At 41.1% G+C, this 19,409-nt stretch overlaps 1 protein-coding gene and 1 pseudogene across 1 annotated transcript in view; one reads left to right on the top strand and one right to left on the bottom strand.

Annotated features, from left to right (window-relative positions):
* Positions 1-19,409, top strand: part of CUBN (cubilin) — a 303,548-nt gene that overhangs the window by 225,423 nt on the left and 58,716 nt on the right. The window contains exons 55-57 of the mRNA XM_004716015.2: positions 12,470-12,670; positions 13,982-14,111; positions 18,773-18,990. Of these exons, the coding sequence (XP_004716072.1) occupies positions 12,470-12,670; positions 13,982-14,111; positions 18,773-18,990 (549 nt within the window). The remainder of the gene's footprint in view (positions 1-12,469; positions 12,671-13,981; positions 14,112-18,772; positions 18,991-19,409) is intronic.
* LOC115873992 overlaps positions 19,186-19,409 on the bottom strand; it is a 3,735-nt pseudogene continuing 3,511 nt past the window's right edge.

Here is a 19,409-nt window from a genome sequence, read left to right as displayed (position 1 = left end):
TTTTTTTTTCTGTTTGAGTTGTCAGTGTTAGTATGTCTGTCTGTAGGTCAGTGATGTGTTACACTTAGGGTATGCTCCTAAAGTTCATTGATTTCACCCTGTTTTTAGGGGATGGGGGGAATTGTTTCATGCCCCCCTGGCAATTAATAATTTTAATGCTAGAGCCCATAATCCAGCATAAAGTGTAGTTTTCTGCTTTCACAGCCTCCTTGGATCCCTCCTGGATCTTTCCAGGATCCCTGGTGGTAGTTGGAATCCACTCACGGCTCCAAGGGAGAAACGAGCATTTCTTCCCTTTTAAACAGGGAGGGTCTTCCCACTGCACAGAGGCCGCTCTCTCCAGCCCTACAGAGTCGCTGAGTTTCCAGGGCAGCGAGTGTGTGGATCTTCCAGCGGCCCGCAGGCAATGCTGTCACTCACTTTGGCAAATCCATCGATTGATTAGTTATAGAAAGCCCGCCTTCCTTTTCCCTTTTTCTGTCATCCCTCCTCCGGTTCTGTCATCCCACAGAGGCCTTTTCTGGCACAAGCATTTGCTACAGAATGCCAAGTATAAATAGATGCATATCCCGTGACTCCAGAACCGAAAATGAGACTGGGTCGCTTCCAAAAGCTCGTGGTAACATAGTCGGAACTTTTCATTCCATTTTCCATGAACTGTTGGGAGTCCCAGTTGCATGATCTTTTCAGCATTTGCGAACACAAACCTTTGCCAGCTAGAAAGAGCTGCTCATGATGAAGGGCTATGGAGAGAGTTTGAAAATGCCATGTAGAATGCCGTCCTGTTTTCTACATGAAATAACACACGTGAAAAATACCTGGAATGCTTTAAGCCGCTTGTTATGAGTTATATCTGGACCGATCATCTCTCGGTCCTTCTTTATAGCTCGCGTGCTCTTTTTCTGATCCGGAAGAATGCTATTTTAGAAGGAGGGAAAAGGAGAACATCAGATGCGGCTACGGTTGTTCTTTGGTATGTGCATTTGTTCTTGTGAACGGTTACACTAGAATGAATGCCATGTGTCAAGAGCAGTCGTTTAGACCGCGGGACCGAGAAATAAAAGCCACCACAGGCACTGCCAGGACCACTGGTACCTGTGTTCCTCCCACAGAATGACTCTGGCCTAAACGGTAGCCCCAAGCTCAGTGCCATAGGGGACGCAAAGGGTAGGAGGCATACTCTGGTATGCCCGTCAGCAGAAGGGAGAGCGCGCAGCATTTTAAAGTGGGTCTCATCCACGGTCTGCCAACGCCTACTCACAGAACTGTGCAAATCCCTGAGTCTTCGTTTGTAATGATCATTTTAAACAAATAAAAATGATTGCTGTTTGGTTGACTGCAGTGTAGGCTCCCAACTTATGGCAACCCCAAACGCATCGCAACGATGTGCTGCCGGGGCTAAGCCAGCCTCACCCTCCCTTGTGGACTGGGTCCTTGTGGCCCATGGGGCTTTTGCAAAGTAATATGCAGGTGTAGATTGCCAGGCCTTTCTTCCTAGGCTCTCTTAGTCTGAGTGGTGTGAAAGTGAGATCATGCCTGGTGAAAAAACACTGTGGACTAGGATTCATCATGGTGGCGGTTGGTGCTGTTGTTTCTGCTGTGACTGTGGAGGATCTTTGGGGGTGCCTGTATGCACAATCATGGGAAAGCAGATGTGTGGTTTCACCAGATGTGATCCCTGCTTCCACCAAGGAGTCTGCTAACCTTCAACCCGTTGAATAGACTGAGGGTTGTGCTTGTAGCATGGTTTTGTGTGTGTGGCATAATAATGTGACATTTTCAGAGTTACAAGTGCTCACCATTTTCGAGCTGCTAAGTACTAATTGATGGCTGTATATTAATTGCCTTATGATGGTTCTGCCCTCTCCCCCTCCTCAAGGTTAAGATTAATCACATTTATTTTCAAGTCATGCTATTATCCCTATGATATCAATACTGACATTCTTGAATAGCATCAACAAGCTAAGCATTCAGCATCGCCTCTCCAGCCCTTTGATAGTATGCTTGGGGAAGTCACGTGTAGCACCCACTAGTTCAAGTTTAACGTTGCTCTCCAGAAAGGTCACAGCTTGCTTGCAGAAACATTGGCCTTTCTAGCTGCTGCAGGCAATGGGAGCTGTTTCTGAGAAAAACCATACAAATGCCCGAGCATTTCTGAGCCTCTACACCAGCAGGACTGACCTGCCTTGGCCAGTGATTGGGGTAACCAATCTGTTGTGTTGTGGGGCACACGGGGCAGAATTGGACTGCAGCCAGGCTAGAGAATGCTACAGAGGAATACATGTGTCCATCCATGGTGTTACAGAACACTGACAAGTGCTCAGGGAAAGTTTACTGGAAATTCAGGCAAATAGGAGGGTGCATCAAACAAGATTGCTGGCAAATCATAGAGACGTCTATTAGACAAAGACATCAAAATGTGAAGTGATCATTTCTTAGCAAGGCCTTCATCTACATCTCTGAACCCTGGGAGTAGTGTTTCCATCACTCTACCCTGGAGAATCCATTAAAAAAATCATTTTATTGGGGGCTCTTACAGCTCTTATCACAATCCACACATCCATCCACTGTGTCAAGCACATTTGTACATAGGTGGCCATCATCATTTTCAAAACATTTTCTTTCTACTTGAGCCCTTGCTATCAGCTCATCCCCCCCCATCCCCCTCCCTCATGAACTCTTGAAAATTTATATATTGTTTTCATGTCTTGCATCGACTGCGGTCTCCCTTCACCCACATTTCTGTCAAATGCCTTTGCATCGTCAGTGAAACACAAGTATCCAAAACAACAACAAAAAGAATCCATTTTTCTTTTTATTGTGAATTTGGTTGGGGTTTACCTATCGGGTCATTATTTTTGCATTCAGCAACCTGAAGAACTTCCCAAACCTCCCAATGGCTTGCCCGGTTTCCTTCCCCACCCCTGACTTCTCTCACATCTCCCGCTGAGCCTCTATTTCCCTCCTCTCCCCCAAGTGAACACCTGCCCACCCTCTAGCCTTTTGCTTCCCCTCTTCCTTTCCCTCCCACCTCTGGGGACCGTCCAAGGCTGTCTCTCTGGGTATGAATACCTTCTCTTCATTAAAAAAATAATAATAGCAGTTTCACACAACATGGCCTTTGGTGGTTGAGGAACTCAACAGAATGGCCTCCAGATCCACCCAGGCCACGAGGTGTTTCACAGTGGATCAGGGTTTTTGAACAATGCCTCGTTTCCCAGTGTGTGTGTGTGTACCTACAAGTTTTGTTTATTCATTCTCTCACTTTAAGTTGTTTCTATCTTTTTGCTGTTGTGAACAGTGCTTTGATGAACACGGGGGTGCGTATATCTGTTCATACTATGTTCCTTATTTCTGGAGGATATATGCCAAGTAGGACTATTCCTGGGTCATATGGCTCTTCCATCCCCAATTGTTTGAGGGAGAGCCATACCGCTACCGCTATCGCTTTTCACGGTAATGGTACTGCTTCACGCTCCCACCAGCCGTGTTTGGGGTTACCCTCTCTTCCCCCACTCCAGCACTTACTGTTGTCGGCCTTTTTGAATGTTGCTATGGGTGCCAGTATGAGGTGGTACCCACAGCTGATTTTCATCTCTTGGATGACTTGTGATTGTGAGCATTTTAACAGATAGTTTCTGACCCCCTGCACATCTTTTTCGGTGCACTGTCTGCTCATGTCCTCAGCCCATTTTCACTTGGGCTTTCATCTTTTTTGTTGAAGAGGCACTGAAGATTTCTATAGATTTTAGAAATTATTTCCATACCTGATGCGTCATTGCCAAAAATATTTTCCCAGTCTGTGATGTCTCATTGTAGTCTTTCAGGTAAATCTTGATGCTTGTAAGTATCTTATTTTTTGGAGGTCCCAGTTGTCTATTGTGTCTTTTGCTCTGTGTGTGCTTTTCATTATGTTTGATACTATATTTATCCCATATATTCGTCCCTCACCCCCTGGGTGGTTGTTTTTTTTCTGACCTTGTAATAGTAGGGCTGATCCCTAGCAATACCGGAACTTCCAGAAGTTCAGGCTGGACTCAGAAGAGGACATGGAACAAGGGCTATCTATGTCAGATGGATCTTGGCTCAAAGCAGAGAATAGCAGAAAGATGTTCACTTGTGCTTCATTGACGATACCAAGGCATCTGACTGTGTGACCCATGCTGAACTCTGCGTAACCTTGAGAAGAATGGAAATTCCAGAACACTTGACTGTGCCCATGAGGAACTTGTCCATGGCTTACGAGGCAGGTGTGCAAACAGAACATGACATACTGCATGGTTTAAAATTAGGAAAGATGTGCGTCAAGATTGTATCTTTTTATGACAGTTTTTCCATCTGTATATGAGCAAATCATCAGAGAAACTGGATTATATGAAATATATAACATCAGGATTAGAGGATGGTTAACTAACAGCCTGCGATGATACAACCTTGCTTGTTGCAAGTGAGGAGATTTAAAGCACTTGTGATGAAGGTCAAGGGTTGTAGCCTTCAGTATGGATTACAACTCGATGTAAAGAAGGCCAAAATCCTCACAACTGGACCAATAAGTAACATCATGATCAGTGGAGAAAAGGTTGAAGTTGTCAAGAGTCTCGTCTTGCTTGGATCCACAATCAATGCTCGTGGAAGCAGCAGTCAAGAGATCAAATGATGTATTGCATTTAACCCATCTTTAGTTCACTTTGTTTATGGAGAGAGGTAGGGATCCTGATTCAGTCTTCTACAAACGGAAATCCAATTTTGCCAGCACCATTTTTGGAAAAGCCTGTTTATGTTCTATTTATTGTGCTGCAATCCTTTGTCAAAAAGTAATTGCCTCTAGGTGAGTGGACTTGTTTTTTTGGTGCTCTGTTCTGTTCCATCGGTCTATGTATCTCATGTTGTACCAGTACAGAGTGGTTTTGACAACTGTGGCTGTACAGGAGCCTTTTTTTTTAATCAGGAAGGGAGAACTTTGTTCTTAAGTCTTTTATTTCCCTGGTTAAGATTATCCCTAAGTATGATTTTGTCTTCTGGGTGGCTATTGTAAATGGTGTTGTTTGCCTGAATTCCTTTTCAGAGCTGACTTTGATAGTATATGAGAATCTGATTAATTTCTGCATGCCGATCTTGTACCCCACCACAGTTTTTCAATTAGTTCCAAACATTTCGTTGTGGAGTCTTTGTTTTGTTTGGGGTTTTTTGTTGTTGTTTTGCATATAGAATTATATGAACTGCAAATACAGAACCTTTAACAACTTCTTCGCTAATTTGGATCCCTTTGATTTCTTCTTGTTATATAATAGCTCTGGCTAATACTTCCAGCACAATTTTGATAAAGGGCCGATGGCATCCTTGTCTCCTTGTTGAGTGGAATTCTACACTTTTTAAATTTACATCACGTCTGCATGGAAGTATGGGCGTCATTGAAAGATTCAAATGATGTTCCTTAGAAATGTTGAGTGTGGGGCAAGACCAGGGCGTTAGTATGGCTGGGGTAAGGCTGCCCATGAAACTGTCCTAGGACAGCTCTTGCTACACTTGAAGAATGAGCAGGTATGGGAACGTCATGTGGGGGGAAATTCCTTCAAAGATCTTTCCTGGCCTTTTCCTCGCCAATTCAGGTTGCCATTTTCTTGAAAGTTCTTCATGATAAGCCCCTAGTCCTGTCCTGTGTCTTTTGGAAAAATCCAGGGCGATTACTCGATTGTCATCCCCCAAATCAATTACCATAATCTTCTGAGCTGAGCTCTTGGCCTTGAATTTTACTGATCCAGCAGATCCCTGTGGAAACCCGAGTTTTAATTGGACTTTGTTTTCAATCACCCGAAAATGAGAATACGGGTCTTTCTGAGTCACTATCCACTCGATGGCAGGGAAGGCTTTTTTGTGTGTGTTACCTGAATGAGACTACAAGTGTATCGCCGAGAGAACCTATCTGCAGCCATCAACTTACTGGTTTCACAGTCATGTTTGAACATTGTGTTTGGAATAAATCCATGCATGTGTGAACTAGGATGTTATTTCTAAGTCTTTCTGATTTACCCTTGTATTCTGATCATTCATCTATGCAGCATGCTGCCTTACTGGCAGGTTAGAAAGGCTCTGTAGCCTACTTACCACTAACATAAGTTGCTCTAAAAGTATACTATGTTGCTTCATGTGGGATGCATTTTTCTAAACTTAGTGTTCCTGCCTTTGCAATACTAGGCGTTCTACAGCCTCTGCAGACCAGACAGTGTTTTGTCAATCACTTACAAGCACCTAACAACCGCATTCTTTGAGAAAGTTGCTCTAGCCCGTGACTATGTTATCTTCTCTCCCTAGAAGACCAGTGCAAAAGCCAAGCTCACGGGCGTTGTGTCCATTGGGACTCGTGTCAACCCTATAAGACAGAGTCAAAGTACCCTCTGGATTTCTGGAACTAAATCATTATGGAAGTAGAAAGCCTCATTCTTCTTCCTCGGAGTGGCTGGTGGTTTTTAACTGCTGACCTTGTAGCTCGAGCCCACCTCATAACCCACTACAGCACCTCCTTAGGAGACAGTCTTCCTAGTTTTGCTTTTTGCACCCTGATTTACTTTTACGGTATTATATTTCATAGTTTGTGTATATTTTGTTCATATATGCATTGGTTCCCCTATCATTACAGGAAAAGTATGTACTGTCATCATTTTCTGATGCCCCTGGTCTTTATCACCAAGTATCTTCTCTTTGAAAGCTTGAACTACTCTTATAGGTTGATGTGGTATGTGGATAGAGATTGGGAGCAATATATGTGTGTAAATCACTTGATGCCCAATGACACATATGTTATGTTCCTACATATCACATTACTCATAGTAATTTTTCGTAAGTTCTTAGACTTCGGGTTGTTGTTATTGTTGGGAGGTGCCATAGCAAGCGTTCTTACTCATAGTCATCCCATGTGCAGCAGAACAAACACTGCCTGCCCTGTACCAGTTTGGGAGTCATCACTACGCATGAGCCCATTGTAGCAGCACAATTACCAGTCCGCTGTGTGCAGCATCTTCCGCTTTTGGGTGGACCCTTGAGTCGGCCAGCTATGCTATCTTTCTTGGAAACTTGTCCCTCCTGATGACATGCCCAGGAGATAAGAGATGAAGTCTAGACACCCTTGCTTCTAAGAAGCAGTCTTTCTGTACCTCTTCTAACATAGATTCACCCATTCTTCTGGCAGTCCATGGTATATATGAGATTCTTTGCCAACACTATCACCCAAATGCATCACTTCTTCTTCAGCCTTCTTCTTCTTTGTGCAACTTTTACATACACGTGAGGCCCCTGAAAAGACTGTAGGTAATTTCATCAGATTTTGGAAGTGTATAGATTTTTATGTTTTGTAGTAAAAATTGGAAATTCCACTTACCTTAAATAAATGATTATTGGTGAAAGATCAAAACGGTTTTCATCTAGGAGGAAGATGACCCAAAGTCTTAACTTTTGTACTTATTTGAATCAAGCTTTGGCCATGAGTAGATTATTTTGAGTCATTTGTTTCAATATTCAATATTAAACTGCTCTCTAGAAAAACAATGAAAAGTTGTCCCCAAAACACAACTTCTTCTTTTTTTTTTTTTTTGGAAATATCTTATTTGATTAACAGATGTCCAATGAATTCTGACCACCACAACACTATAAAACAGGGTAGAGCTGCTTCTATGGGTTTCTGATATGGTAACTCTTTACTGGATTAGAAGACATCATTTTTCTCCTGTGGAGTGGTGGTGGATTTGAACTGCTTGTGGTTAGTAGCCCAACGGGTTACCCCTATGCTCTATCAGGGGTCCTCCCTTATTTTATTACATTATGTCTGTTCTGTTTAGTTCCATGGGCAAAATGAAAAAGGATGCAGGAAGCATCAGAGAAGATGGAAAGAATATGCAGTCACTGTAGCAAAGAGAACAGGCCAAGGTGAAAAATGTCCAAGGGGTATCATGATAAAAAATCAGTGGTTTTGAAGGAAGAAGCCCAAGAGGCACAGAAAACTGTAGATAAAAGTGAAGTTCTAGGAATTCATGGAATAGCAATAGAAATGTTTCACTATCTAATGGAGCATGGGAAGCACTTTCTAGTTTGTTTTCCAAGAAATTGGTAGACAGTTGGCCAACTGACTGGAAGAGATCCACATCTGTGACAATTCCAAAGAAAATGACCCAAGAAAATGCAGAAATCATCCAACAATGTCATTAACACACGTGCAGGTAAAATTTTGCTGAAGATAATTTGAAAAGTTGTAGCAGGGAGCTGTTCGAAATCCAAGCCCGAACCAGAAGAGGACATGACATGAGAGATATATCATTGTTGACTACAGATGCATCTTGACTTAGGAGTACCAGGAAGATATTTTACTTGTGCTTTATTAATGATGCAATGGCATATTACTGTGTGGATCATAACAAACTGGGAAAGGTGTAGAATAACGGGAATTCTAAATCACTTCCGTCTGGTCACGCAGAGCATGTACATGGACAAAGATGGTCATTTGAACAGAGCAGGGGAATCTTGTGTGGTTTAAAATCGGGAAAGGTGGGTGTCTGGGTTGTACCCTTACACTATTTGTAGTCAATCTGTATGTTGAGCAAATACTACGAAAAGCTGAAGCAAGTGGCATTAGGGTCGGAGGAAGATTATACAGCCCTGCTGGCTAACAGCGAGGACTGGAAACATGTTCCACTAAATGAAAGGCTTTAGCTTTCCATATGGATTATAACTCTATTAAAAATGCCATGTACTAAATGGATCAAAGAGTGACGTTGTCAAAGATTCCATTTTCCTTGCAGCCACCATCAGTGATCGTGGAATAGCAATCAAGAAATTAGACAACATTTTGCATTGGGCAAATCTACCACACAAGACTTCTTGAAAGTGTTAAAGCGCAAAGGTGTCACTCTGAGCACTAAGGTGTGCCTGATCCAATCCATGGCATTTTAGCATTTGCTTCATATGCATTGGACAGGGCAAGATATGACAAAATAACAATTTATAAACTATCAAGGGCTTATGAGGGAGGGGGAGGGGAAAAATGAGGACCTAATGCCGGGGATTTAAGTGGAGAGAAAATGTTTTGAGAATGATGAGGGCAATGAATGTACAAATGTGCCTTACACAATTGATGTGTGTATGGATTGTGGTAAGAGTTGTATGAGCCCCTAATAAAATGATTTAAAAAAAAATTTTTGCAATGAATACAGACGATCCCAGAAAATTTGAGAAGTTTGAATTCTGGGCTCAGCAAAGAAGTCCGCAAGCCCTGTGGTCTGCCAGAAGAACAAACAAAACGTCTTGGAGGAAGGAGAGCTAGAATGCTCCTTACAAGCAGGGCTGGCACGACTGGCATCTCTCTGAAGAGATGAAACCCTGGGAAGGAACAACATGCTTTATAAAGTCCAGGATCCGTCAAAAATAAGAAGGACTTCACAAGATGGATCGACACAGTGGCTGCAAAACGTCATCCCAAATACATTTGCGAGGCTGATGCGGCACTAGGTGGTGTTTCCTTCTGTTGTGCACCAGCTGTAAGCAATTGGACAACACCTAGCAGCAACAGCCATCTGTTTAATTACTCCATAATCAAGAATCCCCCAAATGCTCAGAATAGTTATCTTACTTTGTGCCCCGTTCCTATAGGACTAGGATGACCATGGACAGAGTAACGGATGCCATCACAAACAGAGGCCTCGTGCTTTGGAGGACATTTAAACTAGCGCGGGGGCAGCACATTCCTCTAGCAGGAGCAATAGTCCCTTTCGCTTCTGATGTTGGTTTCGCAAGTTTGTGTACTGGTGATGTCCAAAGCGATTGTTGTAATGAATGAGTGCATATTTATTTTTTGATGCTCTAATCCATTGACCCTGAATTTTTAAAATCCCAATTGAGCTTTTAGTGTCTTGAAGACAAACCGAGGTTATAATCAAAGTACATATTTTGGCCATATTCAAGCCTGAATTTAATCTACTTCCCTTTTTCCTGTTTTCTCCAACATTGCATTGCTTGGAAATTACCTAATAAAGACATTGAAGTGAAATCCTTCACATTTTTAACTTTTTCTTTTTTCAGTTGCCAGTAGCAGATCTTGTTCAGGTTAGGTTAGCTTAGCTATAACGTAAACTTGATAGGAGGGAGGATCTTGGGTTATGTGGCACAGCGAGTTATGTCCTGAATTGCTAAGCACAAGGTCAGCTGATTGAACCCCAACAGCTGTTCCAAGGGAGAGAGAGGAGGTTCTCTGTTCCTCTAAAATGTCAGAGACCCCGAAACCCTCAGGGGCAGTTCAGCTGTGTCCTGTAGAAGTGCTAGGAGGGAAAATAACCTCTATGGCAGTGGGTTTTATTGGATTATCTCAAGTGATTAAAGGAATGTTTTAGAGGCTTCCAGACCAAGTGAAAGCAGGGACAGAACTGTTTTTAGAACTCCCTTGCTTTTCCTCCTCTGGATTCCTTCTGTGGGTGAAACGAATTCATATAAAAACTAATGTTCTGCTATTTTAGGAAAACAGTCTTTTTGCAAAATCCCAAACAGAAGGGTGTCAGAATTTAGAGTATGTCCTGAGAATGTGAACTATAATAATTATCTTCAAAGTTTAGTGCATAGGTTCCCAAACTGATTTGGCCAGTAACCTCTATTTCTGAGGGTGGGGGTGAGGTGGGAGGGGGATAATAATACTCAGTGCCCTAACCCCAGCAATTAAAAACTCTTGTGCTATAGGCCACAACCCAGATAGAGTGTAGGTATCTAATTTTACAGCCCCCCTGGATCCATCAAGTGTCCCACGGCAGAAAGACTGCTGTGTGGACATCTCATTCCATCAGCTGTTCTTTCTAAAAGCCTCTTGGTTAGTCTCTTGTGTGCCCCAATTGCTATTTGTGCTTCAGGCAGCCATGATGTAAAAACAGTTGCCCTTTAAATATTTCAGACATCCACTTAGAAGAGGCTTTCAGCATCGGGTGAGCTTTGGGTCAGGTTAAATAAAGGCAAACTTTTTGAGTGGGGCATTCAAGGTAGGGGAAGGTGGGCCAAGTCAAATGCTCCCCGTTTGGTGAGGGTGAGCAGGGTTTAAAGAGCTTACAGCTCCACTCTGCTCCCCCGATACTGGAAATGTAGGCTAGTTTTCAGGATCGCTCATGAGCAGGTGGTGGGACTCTTATAAATTAAAATGCCACAAAGCTAACTGTACTTATGGAGATGAAGATCAGATATCCTTGTGCAATGAACTCTTTGATATGCTGCAAATTTTTGCTTAATTTTCAGAGTTCTGAAAGTTTCTTTAGACCATTTTTCCAGCACTTGTATTGCTTTTATGGAGAAGCAAAGTTTTGAAAGTTCTTACTGGATATTTTTGCTGACATCACCTGTATATTAGAATTTGATTTATTGATTAAATAAAATAGTCTTTTCTCTAAATATAATGCTTTAAAAGAACATATTTTAGTCATATGAAAAAATACATATTTGAGGTTAATAAAAAATTGATTATAAAAGGTTTTGCTGAATATAATCCTGATGATTTATTCTATACATTGACCTACAAAGTTCACTAGAGAGGTTATACTAATACAAATATTTTTAATTTCTTATTCTGTTTTATCTTTTTCTTGGGGGAGGGAGCAGAATGCATATATGATGGAGTTCAAATAACTTGTGGAAAAATTCCATAGTTGTTTGCTTCCATTTTCCATGGACTTTCTGAAACCCCTTCACGGGTTGATAGTTACAAAACAAAACAATGTTTTCAGTTTTTAAATCCAGAAGCCATTAGGCTAACATTGTTTGTAGAAAAAAATCTTTGTCATGGATATTAAATGGTCATTAAGGAATTTCTAGTTCCTTTTAAAAACCTTAAGTCTAAGCAGGGTTTCTGAGTTTTCGCACAGTTGACCAGAGGATTTCTTTTATTATTTTGGAGGATGGCATGGCAGGATGTTTCAGACCATCTCTGACTACTTTTGATTTAATACCAGTAGCTTCCTCTCAACCGGATGGTCTGACACTACAGCTGCTACAACGGGCTCCATCCCAGCAGCTGGGAGAAGGGTGCAGGACCGGGCAATGTTAACCACTGTTGTACACAAGGGCACCACAAGCACAGCCCCAAGTTGTAAAAACAAATCTCCCAGCCATTGCAAAACGTCTCTTGAGAGTGCAAAATTGCTCTTGGTTTATAATCACTGAATTAGAGAAGTTATTCTGTAAAGGAAAGTGATATATCAGTGTTATTTCAAAATGGGGTTTATCTATTGGGACGGTCTACTTGTTTTCTGTTACCACTTATTTGGTAACAAGCGTAACTAGCCTTTCAACAGGAAACAAGATTAAGTCTTGACTTATTAAAGTATCCCTTGATTCTCATTTTAATTTCAAAGTAAAATACACGAATCTTTAGTACATTGTTGGCTGAATGTGTATGGCATTTTGTTTTAATGCTGTTTCTGATTCTAATGCTGGCTATTCCTGCTTTGTACAGCACGCTCAGCCATCGCAGGGAGTTGTGTCAACGATGGAGTGCACATCATTAGAGGGTACAGCTTATCTTCCACACCATTTGCGACCCTATGTGGTGATGAGACCCCTGCTCCCGTCTCCATCTCTGGTCCAGTGCTGCTCTACTTCTACTCTAACGCACACATCACGGACTATGGATTCAAGTTTTCCTACAGGATAGCCTGTGAGTAGCTATACTGATACAATTTGGAATTTCCTTTTCCTTTTCTTGATTTGTGTTTATTAAGATTTCAAATCCTAGAATTGTACATATTTAAGCATTGAGTAAGCTTTCAGGGAACACAGGATTGTTTAACAATGAAATAGAGTAATGGCTATATAAGTCTATGTTTAATTCACTATAGATGTATCCCAGGAATCTCAGCACATGAATACTTATGGGCATAAAGAAAATAGCTTTCCCTGTAAAGTGGGTTCATCTGAGACCATGGTAATAGAAAGAACTTTCCAAAGGTAGCCACACTTTCTTATTTCCAAATGATGAAAATAGATATGCCTATGGACAGTGTATAGAACACTGAAATATCCTCAAAATGCACAAAGTTCATTATAATTTTGGTGTTATATGAAATAAATACAGCATTTTTAATGCAATGATAGTGGAGTACTTCTGCATAGTTTGATCCTTTTCTGATATGAACCAAGAAATCATGATGCATATCAAATATTTGTAATATAGCTTTATCCTTTTTTATAACTTATCTTTTCCTTAGCTACTAGGAGTAACTGAGGATTCTGCTGCTGATTTCTGATGTCAGGTTGGGAGCGTGCCTGCTTTACGCTTGTTGATGAGTAATACAAATTTGTGCGAAGGCAGTCCTTTCCCATCTCAGAATTAAATAGAAATGCGAGGGTGTTCGGAAAAGTGTATGGAAAATGGAATAGAAGATAATGGAATGTTTCCATGAACTTCTTAAAGCACCTTTCAGCATGGGAACTGTGAATTCCGCGCATGAACCCACAGTGGGAACCAAACGTGAAAATACCAAAATGATATCCTTTATAAGATTCTTTACTTTATAAAATACTTTATAAACTTCTATCCTTAACAGAGGAGAAGTGAATCTGTATTGCTGAAGAGTTCTAGATATTGGTCCTTCCTGGGACCATCTTCCTAGGACATGTCTTGGATCCTTCCCGTCTTTTCTAAACTTCCCCTCATTGCCCTCTTCTTAGTCTTTGAGTTGAATGTGGGGATTCGGACAATGCTCACTATGGCCATTCATTTGACTCAGGCTTATTTCTTGGCAAGATGTACCTGGATTAGGATGTCCCTCCTTCCTCCTTCCTTGCTTTCTCTTTCCCCTCCATGGAAAGGTCACAGTCATTGGTAAACACCATGAAGGGATGTTTGAGGTGCTCTAAGAAAAATCATTCTCTCTCTTATGGAAAAGAAGCCAGGTGTAGAGTATTTCAGCATTATCTTTGCCGCCATACTAACTCTGACCTGCATATGGCCCTGTCTTTGTTGCAGCCTGTGGTGGCATGTTCAATTTCTCCACGGGCATCATCCGGAGTCCCGCCTACTCACATTCAGACTACCCTAACCACATGTACTGCTTGTACACCATCACCGTTGAAGAAAACAAATTGATTCAGCTCAAGTAAGTAGGAAAATGGGCCTTTTTAACCAAATTGCTTTACCTCTGTGTACAGAAAAGGGATGTCTTTACTGATGGAGGGGGATGATTCTCATCAGAGGTAGACAACAGAGCAGACTGACTCCAGACTCACTTCCGTGGAGTCGATGACAACTCACAGTGACCCTGTAGGACAGCGTCGAACTGGCCCTGCAGGTTTCTGAGACTGTCACTCTTGATGGGAATAGAAAACTCATTTTTCTCCCAAAGAGCAGCTGGCAGTTTCAAACTGCTGAGCTTATGGTGGCCCCTGTGCCACAGGGGGACTTCATAAAAATGGTGAAGAGAATTCCATTTTCTTTTCATGCCATTTTACCATGAACTTTTTGAAAGTCCTGTTGCACAGGGGTATCAAGAAGGAGAAACAAGTTTCCAGTGAACTTGCTTTCTAACTTTCCTAGAAACAAATAATGTTTAAGGTTGAAGAACATATACCACAGCAGCTAAAACTGTTGTTCCCACTGTACCCCCCAACAGTTGCAATAGAGCTTTATGTAATGGGAAAGCAAAGGGGGCACCAAGGGTACGAGAAGGATGGCTCTGCTCTATTACTTGGGCATTTTTTGTACCATTCTAATGGGGCTTCCAAAAATTTATGGGAAAAAAATATATGTTCTATAAAAATATTTGGGTTTTTTCCCCCACCAAATCTTGACGCCCCCTCATACATGCAGAACAAGGAATTCTAACTCATATTTGTTATCTTATTTCACTCTTAAAACAGTCATGTGTGGCAGACATTAATTTCTCATTCACCCGTGTGAAAAGGGAAGTGTAGAAAAGACGTTCACATACAGTGTGATGAAGAATAAACATTTGAGTCCTTGTTAGGCTTCCTCCAAAGATCATTTCCTTTCTGTTGCCCTCTGAGTTGTTCTTGAGTCATGGGTCAGAACACATTCAAGCTGACTCTATACATCCTCATTAAAATTCTTTTCTTTACCCTATTGATCCCCAACAAAAATGATGGATGGAATGCTACCTCTAGTGTACCAGAGTGATAAAGACCAAGGCTGTTTGCTTCTTGGATATCTTCCTTTCTAACTCTATGCTTCAGTGACCCACAACATGTTAGGGGGACATTCTGGAGATCAGTATTGTTCATGGCACTGTAAGATTTCATATAGAAGCTCGTGGGCTGGAATCCTCCCTCCTTTCCCTCTCCGATATATTTATGATTGCTTTCTTCCAAAAGCATGGTGGCTTCTCGGTAGTTTACCTCGTAAGGACCTCATACATGAGACATGGCTTTTATCAAGTCTGGTTTGATCACACATCAGTAACTGGTCTGTTATCTGGACCTACAAATGGGCTGTTTATAAGGAACCTGTCCCTCCCCATGCCCACCCCCACCCCATCCCCCCAAATAGCCCTTTAACTTCCAGGGACCAAAGGGCAAGGAAAACCAACCAGATAGCTAGAAATTCTATGAAGGGATCATCTGGCCAGGAATGGAAGCACAAAGGTGGCTTCTCTCTTTGTCTCTGACATAGTATTTGTGTCGAGCATGTGTAAGATTACAGTTGTGATATTTGGGGACTTCAAAATGTTGATGGAAATATTCCATTATCTTTCCTCCCATTTTCCCACACCTTTTGAAAGTCCCCTCATGTCTGTCCATCTGTCCATGTATGTATCAATCTATTTTTCTTTTTAAATTTAATTTTATTTATTTAGTTTGTTTTTTAAATCATTTTATTGGGCACTCATACAACTCTTATCCATCCATCCATTCCATCAAGCACATTTGTACGTTTGTTGCCATCAACATTATCAAAACTTTTTCTTTCTACTTGAGACTATAAATATATGTACATAGATCTATTTCCCCATCGCTACATATAAATATATTTACATATGTACACACCTGTATTTAGACCTCTATAAATGGTCTTTGTCTCCTAGTTCTTTCCTCTATTTCCTTTGACTTTCCTCTTGTCCCACTATCATGCTCAGCCTTCACTTGGGTTTCAATATTTCCTCTCGGTTACATTGCCTTTGATCAAGCCCTACCGGGCCTCCTACACCCTCCTTCCCATCGATTTTAGATCACTTGTTGTTCCCTTGTCCCATGGTTTGTTAATACCCATTTCTTTTCCCCCACCTCTCCCTCTCCCATGTCCTGTTTAGTTTTCTTATAGTGTTCTTTTATGTGTTTTCAACCAATTTTACCACATAACAACCCTATAAGACATATTAGGACTGCCCATTGGGTTTCTAAAACTATGATCTTTATTGGAAAAGACCATCAAGTCTTTTCCACAATAGAGCTTCTGGTGGGCTTGCACTGCCAGTCTCTTGTTAAATATCTGAACACTTAATTAGGGACACACACACACACACACACACACAATATTAAGAGCCCTTGTGCTTTAGTGGGTCGGTAATTGTGCTGATAGCCATAAGGAGATAGATGGGGCTTTCTACTCCCATGAATATTTACAGTCTCAGGAACTCACAGGGGTTTCTGTCCTGTGGGTTCTCTGAGTCGGAATCAGTGGCAGTGAGTTTTGAGTATGTAAACACAGAAAGACACATGCATGTAGATGTATGTTTTTCCCATTTTTTGACTGATAGCTAGGGCTCACCATCTCAAAGTTCACAATAATATTTTAGAAAAATACTTATGTGCCTTTTAAGAATCTATATTTGAAACGGATGTTGTTCTAGGTGTTGCAGAAGGCACTGCCTTTTAAAAAAATAAATGCTTCTATCAAGTTTCTCAAAATATGCTGACCACGTAATGTCCCTCCAGATATCTTTGGCACTTTTCTGGGCTAATGGTGCAAAATAAACTGAGTTGGCAACGATGAGAATAGCAAGCCAAGTCTCTCTCTTGCAGGGTGGCTGGTGGTTTCAAACTGCTGACCTTGCGGTTAGCAACCCAATGGGTAACTACTGTACCATGCTTAAAAAAAAATTGTATAACTATGGCTCAACCTTATCTTCTTTTACAAGAACACATTGTATGTGATTAAAAAAGAAGAGTAAAAATTTTATTTTGATCTTCATTTTCAGTTTGAAAATTGTAGTCAAAAAATCTGTTTGAAAAATACCAGTTTCCTTTCCTTGAATTTCTTACTCCCACTTCTGAAAACAACAATAAACCCGAGAAAGCAAAAAACATACAAAAATGATGAGAGGCTATCAAGGAATTTGCACGTTTTTTCAAGAAATTGTACTACAATAAGTACCACCATTAAATCCAGAAGAAAAAATATACATAGAAAGTCTTACTTAAGGCTTATGGAAATGACTCCAAAAGACAAATGCCTTGCATTCATGACTTGATATAGAAATAACTCCAATAGTTGCTTGAAATGAAAAAGCAGAAGGCCCGGGTTAAAATAGGGTGTGAGACTCTATAGGAAGATTCAAGGATTTATCTGTCTGGTCAGATTATAAATGGTAAGAACTCCCCAAAGCACAGTGATTAAATTCAATAGATTCGTTTCTCACTCGTGCTGTGTCCAGTAGGGCCTGGTGAGGAAACGCTGCAGAATCCCTGGCTCCTGGAACCTTCATTTCCTTCGGAGTACCCATGACGTCACGGTCTAGGAAGGGAATGTGGAAACGGAGAGGTTTTTTTAAAATGTATTCCACATAGAAATACATTTGAATGATGCTCATAATCCACCGGCCCAAGCAAATTTATGGTCATGTCACACCTGAAAGACTATTGGGCTGTGTGAGAAATCCTCCCAAGTGCAGGGAACATGAGAGCTGGGACAGTGTGGAGTTTCCAGTGACCACCGGTGTGTACATGTGAACGTCTTGTTAGAGCAATGCAGTGTCACTCAAGGGAGGTGAGCTGCTTTTCTACCACCGGTGTTATATAGTGTGTTCTTGTATGATAAACCACGTCTTTCATGGTCTGAAATATGTTTTCAAAATCATAGCAATAACAGTAGCTTTCACTTGTAAATGTTCACTCGATGCCAGATACCAGTTTTATTGTTTGCATGGGGTCTCATTGAATCTTCCTAGCATCAGCATCTTTAAAAACGGGAACACAGAGACTGAGGGAGAGAAAATTGATCTCAGATCCTAAGCCAGGATTTAATCCATCCTATGATACCAGCTCCCTTCCTATAAATAAAGAGTATCGCTTATGTTTCCAAATAATGGTGGTGCATAGTTAACACAATTTTTTTTAATGATACAGAACAATAGGTGTGTTGCTTAAATGTTAACTAAAATCAGTTCAACTTGTCAAAATTGATTTCTAATGGGCTCAGTACAAAGAGCCTTCAAAAATTTAATGAGGAAAGTCTACTTGTATTTTAACACTATCTTTTTCCCCACAAACGTTTTGAAGACAACTGCTTAAGTTCTGGACTATAAACTCATTGATCTCCAGGTCTGTATCTCACTCATCTGTATAGTTCTAGCTCCCATCATGGTGTTGAAGGTACTTGATTTTTTTTTTTTGGAGGGGGGAAATGGTGGCTAAACTTTTGAATTGTTCAGTAAAACAATGTATTGTTTATAATATCCCCTAATAGGTAAAGTTTGGCTTTTCTAATTTCAGTCATTGCCTTGCCTTTTTCCTCTCCAAGAAAGAAAGGCACAATTTGAAAGAGCACGAATGGAGAAAATCAGTATTAACAGGCTACCGTTCACAGGTTCAGTGATTTTGCTGTGGCTCCCTCCACCTCCTGCTCCCAAGACTACTTGGCGATTTATGATGGGTCGAACAGCAGTGACCCCCTCCTTGGCAAATTCTGTGGCTCCAAGCTGCCGCCAAATGTTAGGAGCACTAATAACAGTTTGCTCCTGGTGTTCAAGACAGACTCAGCTCAAACCGCGAGAGGCTGGAGGATTTCCTTCCGACAGACATTAGGTAAGAGGATCAGAAGTGAATCTTGACTGTGCTTTATGCCATTTTGCTTCACTTTGTTTTTCACTTGACTCCAGTGGCATTCCGTGTAAACTTACAGAGGTATATATGTCTTGTAATGTCGTGGTTTTATAAAGTATGGATTTTGTATGATGTCTGGATAAAGGATGTAATTTGATGATATATATGTCAACAAACCTATTCCTCCAGCATACTAAGTCAGAATCTGTCTCCAGGATCATATCATGTGATCCAGTGAGTGATACTATTTTATAGAGTAAAGCTGCTCCAGAGGGTGTTTGGGTTTGTTTGGTTTGGTTTTGTGTTAGTCTGTCTTGGTAGACTAGAGAAACAAATCCAGAGGCAATTATATATGTGTAAGAGAGAACTTTATATAAAAGAGTAATTTTATATTAAGAAAA

Source organism: Echinops telfairi, unplaced genomic scaffold (assembly GCF_000313985.2).
Source record: "Echinops telfairi isolate 266 unplaced genomic scaffold, ASM31398v2 ScPeMD7_7473;HRSCAF=8511, whole genome shotgun sequence".
Lineage (NCBI taxonomy): Eukaryota > Metazoa > Chordata > Mammalia > Afrosoricida > Tenrecidae > Echinops > Echinops telfairi.
The sequence above is the reverse complement of the archived record's forward strand: the minus strand, read 5'-3'. Positions and strand labels throughout refer to the sequence as shown.